This window comes from Erythrolamprus reginae, chromosome 6, assembly GCF_031021105.1.
Source record: "Erythrolamprus reginae isolate rEryReg1 chromosome 6, rEryReg1.hap1, whole genome shotgun sequence".
Taxonomy (NCBI): domain Eukaryota; kingdom Metazoa; phylum Chordata; class Lepidosauria; order Squamata; family Dipsadidae; genus Erythrolamprus; species Erythrolamprus reginae.
The window spans coordinates 73860262-73875569 of record NC_091955.1 but is presented as its reverse complement, the minus strand read 5'-3'; the positions used below and the strand labels follow the sequence as shown (position 1 = coordinate 73875569).

The 15308-nt window shown below is 39.5% G+C and overlaps 2 protein-coding genes across 2 annotated transcripts in view; one reads left to right on the top strand and one right to left on the bottom strand.

Moving 5' to 3' along the window:
* The first annotated feature begins 2997 nt into the window (after positions 1-2997).
* NOPCHAP1 (NOP protein chaperone 1) lies at positions 2998-10773 on the top strand. Its single transcript, XM_070754837.1, has 4 exons — positions 2998-3115; positions 4522-4608; positions 6412-6548; positions 9294-10773. Exons 1-4 carry the CDS (start codon positions 3046-3048, stop codon positions 9453-9455), a joined length of 456 nt encoding a protein of 151 aa, XP_070610938.1. The 5' UTR covers positions 2998-3045; the 3' UTR covers positions 9456-10773.
* A 1835-nt stretch (positions 10774-12608) lies between these two features.
* Positions 12609-15308, bottom strand: part of ALDH1L2 (aldehyde dehydrogenase 1 family member L2) — a 50949-nt gene continuing 48249 nt past the window's right edge. Inside the window, exon 23 of the mRNA XM_070754836.1 lies at positions 12609-13300. Coding sequence (XP_070610937.1) covers positions 13245-13300 — 56 coding nt within the window. The 3' untranslated portion in view covers positions 12609-13244. The remainder of the gene's footprint in view (positions 13301-15308) is intronic.

Sequence of the window (15308 nt, the reverse complement as noted above, 5' to 3'; positions counted from 1 at the left end):
GTAGCAGCGTTAAAACGGGGAAACCAAAAAAGAATGCTTAAACTGACTATCAAGTTTGTCTATTGAATAAAAATTTGCAAGGAGAAATGATTTCTGATGAGATAATGGCGACCTTATTGAAATACTACAGGAAAAAAATTACATTCAAAAGATCTACATCATGGTTGCAGTCACACTATGACAATCTTATAATTATAGAGCACGCATTTCAAGAGGATTGCTTGATTAAATTGAAGGGCACTAAAAATTACTGTTACTCTTGATAATCGTATAAATACATTTTCTCCATCACGACTCATTTTTAATCCGGTCCTTCAGGTCTTCCAATGAAGCATTCGACACCCACTGTAACTGCCTGTCCACCTGTTTGTCATCTTCTTTTTCCTTTTTACAGTTTCCCCAGAATTAGAGCCTTCTTCAGCTTGGTATTCACATTGTAGGAAGTTAGTATCTACCTCTCTCCTAACGGAATGAAATATTTTAGGAAATACAGTGATACCTTGTCTTACAAACTTAATTTGTTCCGGGACGAGGTTCTTAAGGTGAAAAGTTTGTACGACGAAACAATGTTTCCCATAGGAATCAATGGAAAAGCAATTAATGCGTGCAAGCCCAAAATTCACCACTTTTGCCAGCCGAAGCGCCCGTTTTTGTGCTGCTGGGATTCCCCTGAGGCTCCCCTCCATGGGAAACCCCACCTCTGGACTTCTGTGTTTTTGCAATGCTGCAGGGGAATCCCAGCATTTCAAAAACGGGTGCTTTGCTGGCAACGGAAGTCCGGAGGTGGGGTTTCCCAGCGAAGGGAGCATCAGTGAAATCGCAGCCTCGCAAAAACACCGAAGTCCTCGAAACCCCACCTCCGGACCTCTGTGTTTTTGCGATGCTGCAATTTCACTGAGGCTCCCCTTACTGGGAAACCCCACCTCTGGACTTCTGTTGCCAGCGAAGCACCTGTTTTTGCACTGCTGGGATTCCCCTTCTGGGATTCCCCTGCAGCATCACAAAAACACAGAAGTCCAGAGGTGGGGTTTCCCATGGAGGGGAGCCTCAGGAGAATCCCAGCAGCGCAAAAACGGGTGCTTCGCTGGGAATGGAAGTCCGGAGGTGGGGCATCCCAGTGGCGGCGGTGGGTTTGTAAGGTGAAAATAGTTTGTAAGAAGAGGCAAAAAAATCTTAAACCCCTGGTTTGTATCTCAAAAAGTTTGTATGACGAGGCGTTTGTAAGACTAGGTATCACTGTATTTTAAAAGGCAGTGCAATAATTTCACTTGGAGGCTGGATCGTTGTAACCAATATCACTTTATTTGAATTTTGTGGTAACTACTAAGTTTGCTAACAGTCAAAACGGCTGGGCGCGAAGATCTGGAAAGGGCGCGTGCGACGGCTCCTATTTATACTTTTTTCCCTTAGCCGAGGCGCGGCTTTGACAGCCATTTATTTTCCCGCTTAGAATAACACGGCCAATCAGCGCCTGTTATTCAAATCCTCAACTTTGCTCAACCTTACCTATTTACATATTCAGTTATATTTACATATACAACAGGCAGAATCTTATATTTCCTTGGATTAGAAAACAGAGAAACATGTTTAAGTAGAAAAAGACTTGCTCTTAGTAGCCCCCACCTTTGTCAATGGGCAGTCTATTCTACATAACAAAGATCTACCCCCTTCAGGCAGACCCATCTAGCAAACAGAATCTCACCACATGGCTCCTGGGAAGATCAGCCATCACTCAAAGTAGACATTGACACAGACAAAGCTTAGAGTTAGCTAAGACCAGTGAAGGGCTGCTCATCTCCGGTGCTACCTGTGCACCATCTGACGCCATTGCAGGTGTGCACGCATCTAGTGATGGGCTGCTGCCCTCATGGAGGGAGACACAGTGGGGGTAGAAGCTGCCTCTGGGCAAGAGGGCTCGGGAGGCAGCTTCTGCCGGCCTGCTATTGGGGATCCTTCCAGCCGAGGGTGATGTGCGGGAGGGTCGGGAAGGACTGGGAGGCTCATGCCTCCTTCGGCGGCGAGTTCCTGGCTTCCGGGTTTCTGAGTTTTGGGCTTGCCTGCATTATTCGCTTTTACATTGATTCCTATGGGAAACATTGTTTTGTCTTACGAACTTTTCACCTTCCGAACCTCGTCCCGGAACCAATTAAGTTCGTAAGACAAGGTATCACTGTATATTCAAAGTGACAAGGTTATTCTAAGTCGGGGTAGGCAAATTTGGCTCTTCTATGACATGTGGACTTCAACTCCCAGAATTCCTAAGCTAGCATGATTGGCTCAGGAATTCTGGGAGTTGAAGTCCACAAGTCATAGAAGAGCCAACTTTGCCTACCCCTCTTCTACGTCTAAGTTCTAATTGTCACAACTCTGCAGGGCAGGAATTGTGTAGTTGCTTGTAACCGAGACACAAAACTGCCACTTGGAATTGGTAAAAGAGACTTGCAAAAATTAAATTAAATTAAATTAAATTAAGGGGCGTGCATATGTGCACCAGCATGCCTACCATCCCCTGTCCTTATGTTTTGCTTTACTAGTATCATGTATATAAATATTGTTATATCTTTGTATACTACCAATATGTACTTGACTAAATAAATAAATGAATGAATGAATAAATAAATATTTGCTAAATAAATTGCTAACATGCTGTTATGCCCTTTGTTAAATAAAGGTTTATTATTATTATTATAAATAAATAAATAAATTAAATAACTTAATTTAAATAACTTAACTTAAACTCAAACAAAAAATAAAAAAATAAATTAAATTAAAATTAAATAACTAACTAAAATTAAAATGAAATAAATTAAATAACTACCGTAACTTCAATAAAATACAAAATGGAACGTGAAACTATGCGAGAGAATTTACTGTGATAGAAAACCTCCCATAAAGTCTTTTTGAGCACAATGAAGGTCCTCTGTGCCTCTAAGGGGCGCTGTTTCCGCTCGCGAAGCCACTCTGGCTTTTAGCCGTTCCCAGTCGCGTGTTCCGGCTTCCTCTTGGAGGCGGGGCGCTTGGCTAAACCGCGAGCGGTCGGGCTGAATGGCGGAGAGCGGTGGCAACGCGGGTCCCGAGATATCTCGGGTGCTTCTTTCCGTGGGAGGCGGAGGAGGTAACTGGGCGATGAACGGGTTCAAAGAGATGAGCCACGGGATCAAGGAACGGACGCCACGCTTCCTGCTCTCATCCTTTCCCGCTAAGTCTCCGTTTCTCAAACTTGGCTAACGTTTAAAGATGTGTGGACTTCAACTCCCACAATTCCCAACGGCTGCTGGTTCGGGAATTGTGGGAGTTGAAGTCCACACGTCTTAAGTTTGTCAAGTGAGAAACGCTGCTATCTATACCTGTCACTTGTTTTTGTTTGTTTGTTGCTTGGCTTGGCGTCCAGATTCTGCATGCTCTAACAATGACTGCCAAAAGGAAAATAAATTAATAAAATTAATAAATAAAGGGGACGTGTCTTCTGTCCCCTGTCCTAATGTTTCTCTCTTACCAGTATCATGCATATAAACATTGCTATATATTTGTATACTAATCAGTACGTACATGACAAAATAAATAAACAAAAATAAAATAAATTTTTAAAAAATATAATATAAAATACACTGCTCAAAAAAATGAAGGGAACACTCAAATAACACATCCTAGATCTGAATGAATGTGAATGCACCTCCTTGCTAAAAGTGAAAGAATGAGAGTTTGCGCCTGAAAAAAAATTCTATCTCGATTTTCTCCATAGTTTCATTTATTTATTTATTTATTTTTATCAAAATGTATACAAGATAGCAGGTATTGATATAAATGGTTATATTGAAGGGTTTTTTAATTATTATGAAATGTTGCAATTTGATTCTTATATTGTTTTATAATTATTGTTGTAAGCCGCCTTGAGTCCTCAGGGAGTGGGCATATAAATTCAATTAAATAAACAAACAAACAAACAAACAAACAAACAAACATAAACATGAGCAAAGTAGGTACAGGTAAATTAGGATAATAGGACAGTAAGACAGGGACGGTAGGCACAATGGTGCGCTTATACATGCCCCTTACAGACCTCTTAGGAATGGGGTAAGGTCGACTGTAGATAGCCCAAGGTTAAAGTTTTTGGGGTTTGGGGAAGAAACCACAGTCTCAGGTAGGGAATTTGGAGAGGGGCAGCATAAAAGTCCAATTAATAAATGAATAATAAATAAATAATCCCACTAATCCCATTTATATATTTATTTAATGCTTGCCTAAATGTCAATGAGAATGTTTTTGTGCTTTGTACTTTTGAAAGGCATAATAGCTTGAAAGGCTTTGCTTAGTTTATACCATAGCTCTGTGATATTATCCTATTTGGTTTCTGCAGTGCATGGGGTTGTACCTTGCTTCTAACAGTGGAGCTATTGGAAGGAGCTGGTTTACATCGGCTAATCTGCAGTAGACTGCAAAGCTGCCTATATAGAAATACTGTATTGGTAAAATCAATAGTATGTGTCTTTTTCAACTGAAGGAGGGCTTCTGAATTTCTAGGTATCAGCGAAACACTTTTGCTCAGTCCAAAACATGCTAAAAAGAAAGCCACAAGCTTACAGACAACCAGGCTGCCCAGAAGCAACAGTAAGTATATTTTTTATCAGTGAGTTAACAATATTCCCTGACTTAGAGTAGTGTTTTTCAAATTTCAACATATGAGAATTTCAACTCTCAAGAGTTCTCTACCTGATGTATTGGCTGGAGGTTGAAGTCCACCCATTGTAAGGTAGACAAGTTTAAAAAACACTGAAGATTGTGCCTTTCCTGAATTTTATATGTATGTTAGGAAATAATACTCATCAATGAAGTCTTGCCTTTTGGTGGGAGGGGCTGTATCCTCAGGAATGTCAAAAAGACGTTAAGCTTAATACACATGGAGGTCTTTGAGAAAAACTATACATTTTCTATTATTTATGCAGAACAGAGTGAGCATTAAAATTGGTTTCTCTGCTCCTCAACAGTTAGTACTGGTTAAAGTTAATATAATGAAGTATATGAAGGGAAGACTTCATGAACTCAATCTGTATAGTCTGGAGGACAGAAGGAAAAGGGGGGACATGATCGAAACATTTAAATATGTTAAAGGGTTAAATAAGGTTCAGGAGGGAAGTGTTTTTAATAGGAAAGTGAACACAAGAACAAGGGGACACAACCTGAAGTTAGTTGGGGGAATGATCAAAGACAACATGAGAAAATATTATTTTACTGAAAGAGTAGTAGATCCTTGGAACAAACTTCCAGCAGACGTGGTTGGTATATCCACAGTAACTGAATTTAAACATGCCTTGGATAAACATATATCCATTGTAAGATAAAATACAGGAAATTGTATAAGGGCAGACTAGATGGACCATGAGGTCTTTTTCTGCCGTCAGTCTATGTTTCTATGTTTCTATAATTTTGTACACCATCTTTATTTAAATACAGATGAATTTGAAGTTTGGACTTTTATAGTAATTTTATTTTGCAATATGGCAGTTGATTAACAGCATATTTAGCACTGCCTTTCTATATTTTGTATGTTTGTTTTCATTCCCTATAGGTGGGGTGCTGCTGGCCATTCCTATGTTCCTCCTACCCCCACCAGTAATGATTTTTTTAATTCTTTAAAAGTTTAGAAGTATAATAATGTTTTCATAAACACATTTCTGTACATTAATTCTGTACAAAAGAGGGCTGTGAAAATATTTACTGACCCCTTGCATCCTGGACATAAACTGTTTCAACTCCTACCCTCAAAATGTCGCTACAGAGCACTGCACACCGACAACTAGACACAAGAACAGTTTTTTTCCAGAACATCATCACTCTGCTAAACAAATAATTCACTCAACACTGTCAAACTATTTACTAAGTCTACACTACTATTATTACCTGTTTTTTCTCATCATTCGTATCACCCATTTCTTCCCACTTATGACTGTAACTTGTTGCTTGTATCCTTAAGATTTTTATTAATATTGTTTCTTCATAGAAACATAGAAGTTTGACGGCAGAAAAAGACCTCATGGTCCATGTAGTCTGCCCTTATACTATTTTCTGTATTTTGTCTTAGGATGGATATATGTTTATCCCAGGCATGTTTAAATTCAGTTACTGTGGATTTATCTACCACATCTGCTGGAAGTTTGTTCCAAGGATCTACTACTCTTTCAGTCAAATAATATTTTCTCATGTTGCTTTTGATCTTTCCCCCAACTAACTTCAGATTGTGTCCCCTTGTTCTTGTGTTCACTTTCCTATTAAAAAAAAATTTCATTACTTATTTGTACCCTATGATTCTTGACATGTATATTTTGTTTTATGTACACTGAGAGCATATGCACCAGAGACAAATTCCTTGTGTGCCTAATCACACTTGGCCAATAAAATAATTCTGTCTTCTAGTTTTGGATAAGGTGCAGAATTTTTTACCTCAGATGGCGAATGCAAATAATCAGCTGAGAAGAGAAATGGACAGCAAATCTAGCCAAGAATTTGACATTGAACATGTAGATCCTTCGATGGAAAAAATAATTGAAATGGTGAATATATTTTTGTTTCTTGGTAATTCTTTGGCACAATGAATGTTTATGGTATATCCAAAGTAGAATAACTTCTTGTTGTTTGGTGTCTAGACAAAAATTATTATCCATTATAATATCTGGATGTTATCTTCATTTTTGTTGAAATTGACCTCTGTGCTATTACTGAAGTAATTTTTTATTTATCAAATTTATCTGAAACTAGCCAGAGAGTAGATAGCTTGTTCAATGTACAAACATTGGTACAATTTTTAAAAAAATTAAAATCATGACTAAAATTACAAAGCTAAAAAATGTATAGGCATTGTATTGCTCCATAACCCATCTAAAAAGCCATGTTTTTAGGTGATCGGTGTCATAAAATGTTTCAGTTAAGCATATAAAGCTTTTCAGGCCAAATGTCTAAGTAGCTGTCTTTCCTATATGCAATCCAGATGTTTGAAGATTACATTTCTCAAAATTCCTCATCAGCCTGATCAGAGACAGGTTTTGTCACAAAGTCTTCACCCAGAAAAGTCTCAGATTTAGGAGGACTGCTGCACTTAGCACCTTCCTCTACTAAAGACTTTGACTCCATTGTCGCCAAAATTCCTTTCAAGATTAATCTTGCAGTGCTTGTTGATGGAGGTGGTCAACCTATGCCCAGATGTTTGCCTAAGCAGCAGATGAGAGCCATTGGCTCTGTGGTGTTTTGTTTTCAGCAATTGTTTTGTGTTTTCAGCCTCTGATCATGGAAGGCAATGGATTAATCCATCTAGCTGCTTTTTCTTGGCTATAAACAAAGACTTTGTCAGTGGCTTTCATGTAAATCGTATCCTTATTTAAGCTATTTCTATTCTGGACCACCTTAAATGGTTTGACCATCTTAAATAGGTAACTCAGAGCAGAAAGCAATCATTTTGCTAAAGCCAATATATGAGTCCTTGACATAGGGCCACAATTGAATCCAAAAATTTTGTTGCCAAGCAAGACAGTTGTTAAGTGAGTTGTGTCCTATTTTTTTGCAATTGTTTTGTGTTTTCAGCCTCTGATCATGGAAGGCAATGGATTAATCCATCTAGCTGCTTTTTCTTGGCTATAAACAAAGACTTTGTCAGTGGCTTTCATGTAAATAGTATCCTTATTTAAGCTGTTTCTATTCTGGATCACCTTAAATGGTTTGACCATCTTAAATAGGTTCAGAGCAGAAAGCAATCATTTTGATAAAACCAATATGTGAGTCCTTGACTTACAACCACAATTGAATCCAAAATTTCAGTTGCTAAGCAAGAACCAGTTGTTAAGTGAGCTGGGTCCCATTTTACAACATTTTTGAAATGGTTGTTAAGCAAAATCACTGAAGCTGTTAAGTGAATTATGAGGTCATGAAGCGAATATTGCCTTTGCTTATCAGAAGCTCCCTAAGGAGATTTCAAATGACAATCCCAGGATCCAGGATGCTGCAACCATACATGCTGGTTGCTAAGCATCCAAATTTTGATCACTGTGACTGTGGAGATTCTGCAACAGTCATAAATGTGAAAAGTGGCTGGGTTTTTTCTCAGTGCTGCTGGAACTTTGAACAGTCATTAAACAAATGGTTGTAATTTGAGGACCACCTATAAATAGAATTAAGTTTTTAAAATCCAGTGCAAAAAAATGGAGGAGACATTAACAAATTGATCAAATGCATATGTATTATTAGGTTCCTTTAATACCTGGGCCTAATATTTAAGGAAAATCCTGGACTCTATGGCTTTTTGGAAGACCACGAAGGTCAGGGAAGGTTGTTCCATAGACAGGGCCACAATAGAGAAGGCAAATCTCCTTGGTCCTACAAAATGATAGATTAATAAAAGAGACCTTGTGAGCATGCCTATTGGACCTGGTAGTTTGGGACTCCTACTCATTAGCACTGGTACTTGTAGGAATAGTTTATGAACTGCTTTCGGTCTTCTTCGGGTCCCGTCAACTAAACAATGTCGGCTGGCGGGACCCAGGGAAGAGCCTTCTCTGTGGCGGCCCCGACCCTCTGGAACCAGCTCCCCCCCGGAGATCAGAATTGCCCCCACCCTCCTTGCCTTTCGTAAGCTCCTTAAAACCCACCTCTGTCGTCAGGCTTGGGGGAACTGAACCGCCTTTTCCCCCCTAGGCCTATACAATTTATGCATGGTATGTTTGTGTGTATGTTTGGTTTTAAATAAGGGTTTTTAATTATTTTAAACATTAGATTTGTTATATGCTGTTTACTACTGTTGTTAGCCACCCCGAGTCTACGGAGAGGGGCGGCATACAAATCGAATGAATGAATGAATGAATGAATGAATGAATGAAGGAATGAATAAATAAATAAATAAATATTGGATTTGTATGCCGCCCCTCTCCGTAGACTCGGGGAGGCTAACAACAATGATAAAAACAGCATGTGACAATCCAATAATAAAACAACTAAAAACCCTTATTATAAAACCAAACATACACACAGACATACCATGGATAACTTGTAATGGCCTAGGGAGAAGGAATACTGTATCTCAATTCCCCCATGCCTGGCGGTATAAATGAGTCTTGAGTAGTTTACGAAAGACAGGGAGGGTGGGGGCAGTTCTAATCTCTGGGGGGAGCTGGTTGCAGAGGGCCAGGGCCGCCACAGAGAAGGCTCTTCCCCTGGGGCCTGCCAACAACATTGTTTAGTCGACGGATGTACGTTTACATTCTCATTGTGCATTTAATATTATCTTACTTTCATTATTTAACTTATTACAGAATGTGGCCTTAGTAGAACTGAGTGACTGTGATACAACAGAATCAGAAGATGATTCGGAATGTGAGGAGAGCTCTACCTATGAAGAAGTTACCGAAGAAAATATTAAGTTTCCTTTGTCAAAAAGAGAAGGACGAATAGAAATGTTGGACGGTAAAAACTGAGTAGGTGAATTGGCCTTAAATACCCAGCATTTCAATATCTACATGTAATCCTCATTTTTTCAAGGCCTCTGGGAACGTTGTGCTGTGTACTAATAAGCTTGCGTACTTGATATATGGAGAGGTATAAAAAAATCTGTTGTAGATCTGCTATCAAATCAGAAGAAATGAATGAGGATTTCATTTGTAAAATTGAGGGGAAAGAAGAAAAACGAATTGGACCAGACAGAAACAAAAGAAGCAATAGCAATGAACTATTTATTATTTAATCTGTAATAACATTACAGATTAATACCAACTCTTGGGTTAGAGATCAAGGGAAATTTACTCTAGATTGTTTCAAATACAAAGTATTTGAGCTGGTGACCTACTGCTGTATGCTAATAGTGGCGGCCTTCTAAATGAATTACATTCCTAACTCCCAGGTCTGGTTGGGATTCAAGATCATTTGTTTATGCCGAAGGTTACTCACTTTGCATGAACTCTCCTTAAAGGTCAAGGTGAAAGAATTGTGTTAGACTGAAAGATATTTTTGTTGATAAGTGGCATTCATAATAGAGAATGAGTAATGCCATTGGAAATCCAGTATATTTTAAAGGTCCAAAATATGCTACAAATCAAATTGGGAGTTTAATCCCAGCCACTTTGAGATCACGTTATATTTTTGAAGTTAAAATATGCTCTGTATTCTCATAAAGTTTATTTAAGCTGAATAAAAATTACTGTTTAAGGTGCATTGTACTTGCTTTATACTGTAAAAGGCATCAACTTACAAGATACATGCCAATTTGAGCTGAAATTTGTTTTATTTTATTCTTTTGGACAATTTGTCACGATTATGCATTATTACTGGAACATATTGTATATTGCATTGAATAAGTTCATCTTACTTCTGAATAAATAATATTTAAGCTATTATTGCTCACTTGAAAATGTTGCATGGATGTTCTGGAATTAGCAACTATTAATAGCCCCATACTGTACATGGTAGATTATGGTCCATAACCTTCAGGGAAGTGGACCATCTTGCACTGTATTGATTTGAGTTGGTAATAATTGTAATACAAGAATACAAATAAAAAGTAGGTTCCCATTCACAACCCATCAAAAATTTCTATTGATTTTTCATCGTATATTCCTGGAAAGCTGACACACAAGATACAAATGGCAAAACATTTTTCTGGTTAGATAGAGCAGTATCGGTTTTGAGTTGAACACTACCGTAGTCTTTATCTTTCTGTTCACTGTATTTTATACCACAATGTTGTACATTGTTTTCAATAAATATTTGGCGATTGCAAGTTGTAAATACAGTCAAAAACTTGGCATGGTTGTCTTCACAAATTGTATTAATCCATGGCTTTAATCGTGTCTTGTTGAATAATTTAGAATAGCAATAGCACTTGGACTTACATACTGCTTTAGAGTGCTTTACAGACCTCTCTAGGCGGTTTACCAAGTCAGCATATTGCCCCAACAATTTGAGTCCTCATTTTACCCACCTCGGAAGGATAGAAGACTGAGTCGACCTTGAGCCTGGTGAGATTTGAACTCTGCAGACAGACAGCAGGCAGCAGAAGTCGCCTGCAGTACTGTACTTTAACCACTACATAATGGAATGGTTGTGTTTAGACTTTTTCCCTGAGCCAAAACCTAATATATACAGTGGTTCCTCGATTTTCGCGGGTTCGAACTTCGCAAAACGGCTATACCACGGTTTTTCAAAAATATTAATTAAAAAATACTTTGCTGTTTTTTTCCCTATACCACGGTTTTTCCCGCCCAATGACGTCATACGTCATCGCCAAACTTTCGTCCGCCTTTAATAAATATTTTTTTAAGTAAACTTTAATAAATAAACATGGTGAGTAATAATCTAAATGGTTGCTAATGGAATGAGAAATTGCAGTTTAGGGGTTTAAAGTGTTAAGGGAAGGCTTGTGATACTTACTGTTCATAGCCAAAAATAGTGTATTTACTTCCGCATCTCTACTTCGCGGAAATTCGACTTTTGCGGGCGGTCTCAGAACGCATCCCCCTCGAAAATCGAGGGAACACTGTATTGTATAACTTAAAGCACCAGCCTCCAACCTTTTGGCATCAGGGACCAGTTCTGTAGAGAAAGGTTTTTCCATGGAGCAGAGGGAGCGTGGTTTCATGTACTGCCTGCATCTTGTGGTTGGGCCGTCATTTTTTAATGCGGATCGGTTCCTGGTGTATGGACCGGTGCCACAGACCAGGGGTTAGGGACCCCTGACTTTATCGTAAATGTATTAGAGACCAAGAGAGTATGAAGCCTTCTGCCACACGAATCCCAGCGACCGATTAGGTCCCACTGAGTTGGCCTTCTCCGGGTCCCGTCGACGAAACAATGTAGCATATCCTATCAGGGGAAGAGCCTTCTCTTTGGTGGCCCCAACCCTCTGGAATCAACTCCCCCCGGAGATCAGGACTGCTTCCACCCTCCTTGCCTTTCGCAAACTCCTTAAAACCCACCTCTGCCATCAAGCATGGGGAAATTGATTCCCCCGGGCCGTTCCGGTTTATGTATGGTTTGTCTGGGATGTATGACTGTTTTTATATTTATTTATTTATTTTATTTATTTATTGGATTTGTATGCCGACCCTCTCCGCAGACTCGGGGCGGCTAACAACAGTAACAAAACAGTATAATCCAATACTAAAAACAGTTAAAACCCATTACAGTATATAAAAACCAATCATACATACAGACATACCATGCATAAAATTTTAAAGGCCTAGGGGGAAAGTGTATCTCAATTCCCCCATGCCTGGCGGCAGAGGTGGGTTTTAAGCAGCTTACGAAAGGCAAGGAGGGAGGGGGCAGTTCTAATCTCTGGGGGGAGTTGGTTCCAGAGGGCCAGGGCCGCCACAGAGAAGGCTCTTCCCCTGGGTCTCGCCAAACGACATTGGTTGACAGGACCCGGAGAAGACCCACTCTGTGGGGCCTAACTGGTCGCTGGGATTCGTGCAGCAGAAGGGTTTTAAACTGTTTTTTTTAAAAAAAAATCATTGAATTTGTACTGTGTTTTGTTGTGAGCCGCTCTGAGTCTTCAGAGAAGGGTGGCATACAAATCTAATAAATAATAATAATAATTACTGATGTAATACTAGGTGATTAAATACTACAGGACATCCAAAAAAGCATTTATTTAATGTAAGTGGCACCCACAATTGGAGATCACATACAACTCATTGGCAAACAGATTACAAAATAGTTCATTTAGGGAAATAACACAGATGTTCAATTCTTTATTGTACAGATTCATAATAAGTGCACTTCCTCGGGTACATAAACCGTGTTTATGGTGAACTGGTTTTCTGAGTTAGTTCAAATATGCAAAACGTTTATTGCAGGAAGAAAGTATGATGCTGGTGTAAAGTGGCCCAAACTCCCATGGTTACTGAGGATTACTAGTAAAAAAAATTATCGCCTGTTTCCAACTTAAGTCAAAGGTTCATAGAGACAAAACATCAGAAATGTGATGGTTTCTAGATTTTTGCCTCCCTTCATTTAGCCCTAAATGTCAGCAGATGGAGGAGAACATGATAGCTACAGGAAAGAATACTTTGTGATCACAGTAATCCGTAGCAAGTGTTGAACTCCTCTGAGGAATCCCATTGTGAATAAATGCAAATGTTCTTAATTGGATCATTGCACTGAGACGCTGGTTGGCATGTTCAACGCCAGGAAGCATTTTCTACTTTGTTGTTTGTAATCTTGTAGTTGCCGTGGGGGAGAGGAAGGATGGGGCTCCTTGGCTGAGCTGCTCAGTACTCCACAGTCACAGCTTTTGTTCTGAGATACTCATTAAGAGCTTCTTCACCTAAAAGGAATAAGGAGATCTGCAGTAGTTGGAGTCTCCAAGGGTGCAACGTTCTTCACGGTGGAAGTGTTTGCAAAAGACAAAGTAGAACTCAAAACCAAGTAAACCCTCAGTATAATGGAGATTGGTTACTAGAAGGCCATACAAGACACAGTCTCCTATAGCAGTGATTTTCAACCTTTTTTGAGCCGCGGCACATTTTTTACATTTACGAAACCCTGGGGCACATTGGGGGGGGACGCTAAAAAAGTTTGGACAAAAAAATTCTCTCTCTCTTCCTCCCCTTCACTCTATTTCTTTCTCCCTCCCTCTTTCTTTCTCTCCCTTCCTTCCTCTTTCTTTCTCTCTCTCTCCATCCCTCTTTCTTTCTCTTCCTTCCTTCCTCTTTTTTGCTCTCTTTCTCTCTCCCTCCCTACCTCCCTCTATGTCTTTCTCCTTCTCTCCCTCTCTCTCTCTTGCTTTCTTTCTCTCTCTTGCTCTCTCTCTTTCTTTCTCTCTCTCTCTTGCTTTCTTTCTCTCTTGCTTTCTTTCTCTCTGAGCTTCGCGGCACACCTGACCATGTCTCGCGGCACACTAGTGTGCCACGGCACACTGGTTGAAAAACACTGTCCTATAGGTACTGAAGAATGGAGGGTCAGTTAATATGGGTAGGGGGAGTTCAGGGAAATTAGGAAGGCTGGACAAGCCAATGTAGCCACCCTGAGTCCTTCAGGATTGGGCGGCACAGAAGTCAAATTACCGTAAATAAATAAATAATGTGATATGCGCATATTGCATGTTTCAGCTCCTAGGAGGGGAAGGATGAGACGATAGGAAAATCAGACAGTTGGGAGGTACCCTGGGGAGGTGGCTAGAAAATGGAGGATATTACCCCCCCCCCAAATCCTGTTATACCCATGTATTTAATGAACTCAATCTGTATAGTCTGGAGGACAGAAGGAAAAGGGGGAACATGATCGAAACATTTAAATATGTTAAAGGGTTAAATAAGGTTCAGGAAGGAAGTGTTTTTAATAGGAAAGTGAACACAAGAACGAGGGGGCACAATCTGAGGTTAGTTGGGGGAAGGATTAGAAGTAATGTGAGAAAATATTATTTTACTGAAAGAGTAGTAGATGCTTGGAACAAACTTCCAGCAGACGTGGTTGGTAAATCCACAGTAACTGAATTTAAACATGCCTGGGATAAACATATATCCATCCTAAGATAAAATACAAGAAATAGTATAAGGGCAGACTAGATGGACCGTGAGGTCTTTTTCTGCCGTCAATCTTCTATGTTTCTATGTACTACCCATGCTGTTAAAAATTATACTTCAGGTAGGCAATTACCATACTTTTTGGACTATAAGACATACTGGTGTATAAGACGCACCAAGATTTTGAAGAGGTAAGTAAGGAAAAAAAAGTTTTGCCCTCCCCTTTCCCCCAGGAGCACTCTGCAGACTTGTACCCCATTTTTAAGTGGGGTGGAAATTTGGGAGGCCAAACCCCCCCCCCCTGTATTTGGTGTATAAGATGTACCAACATTTTCATCCACTTTTACAGGGTGTGGGAAGTTTCGTCTTGTACTCCGAAAAATATGGTAATAATTGCAGGATAAAAATGTGGCTATTAAACTATCAATGAAAGAGCTGGTACAGGATTTCAAGCGTTGAAATTCAAAGCGAAGGTAGGCAGACAGTAGTCCATGGACCAACACAGCCTCTCCAGATCCTATTTTTGCACTTGTCTGAATCCTCCTACCTTTTTGAGAAGTTGCTTTACAACAGATCAATAAGCCTGTAGGTCTGGCTGCCCGGGAATGAGTGAATAGGCAAAATTACAGCCTTATAATTTAATTTAATTATACCTCCTCCAAGGACCAAAACCATTTAATATTTTTTTTAAAAGTGCAGCTTAAGATATTAAAACCCACCTCTGCCATCAAGCGTGGGGGAACTGAAACATCTCCCCCTGCCTATGTAGTTATTTGTGTATGATATGACTGTATGTATGTTTTTATATAT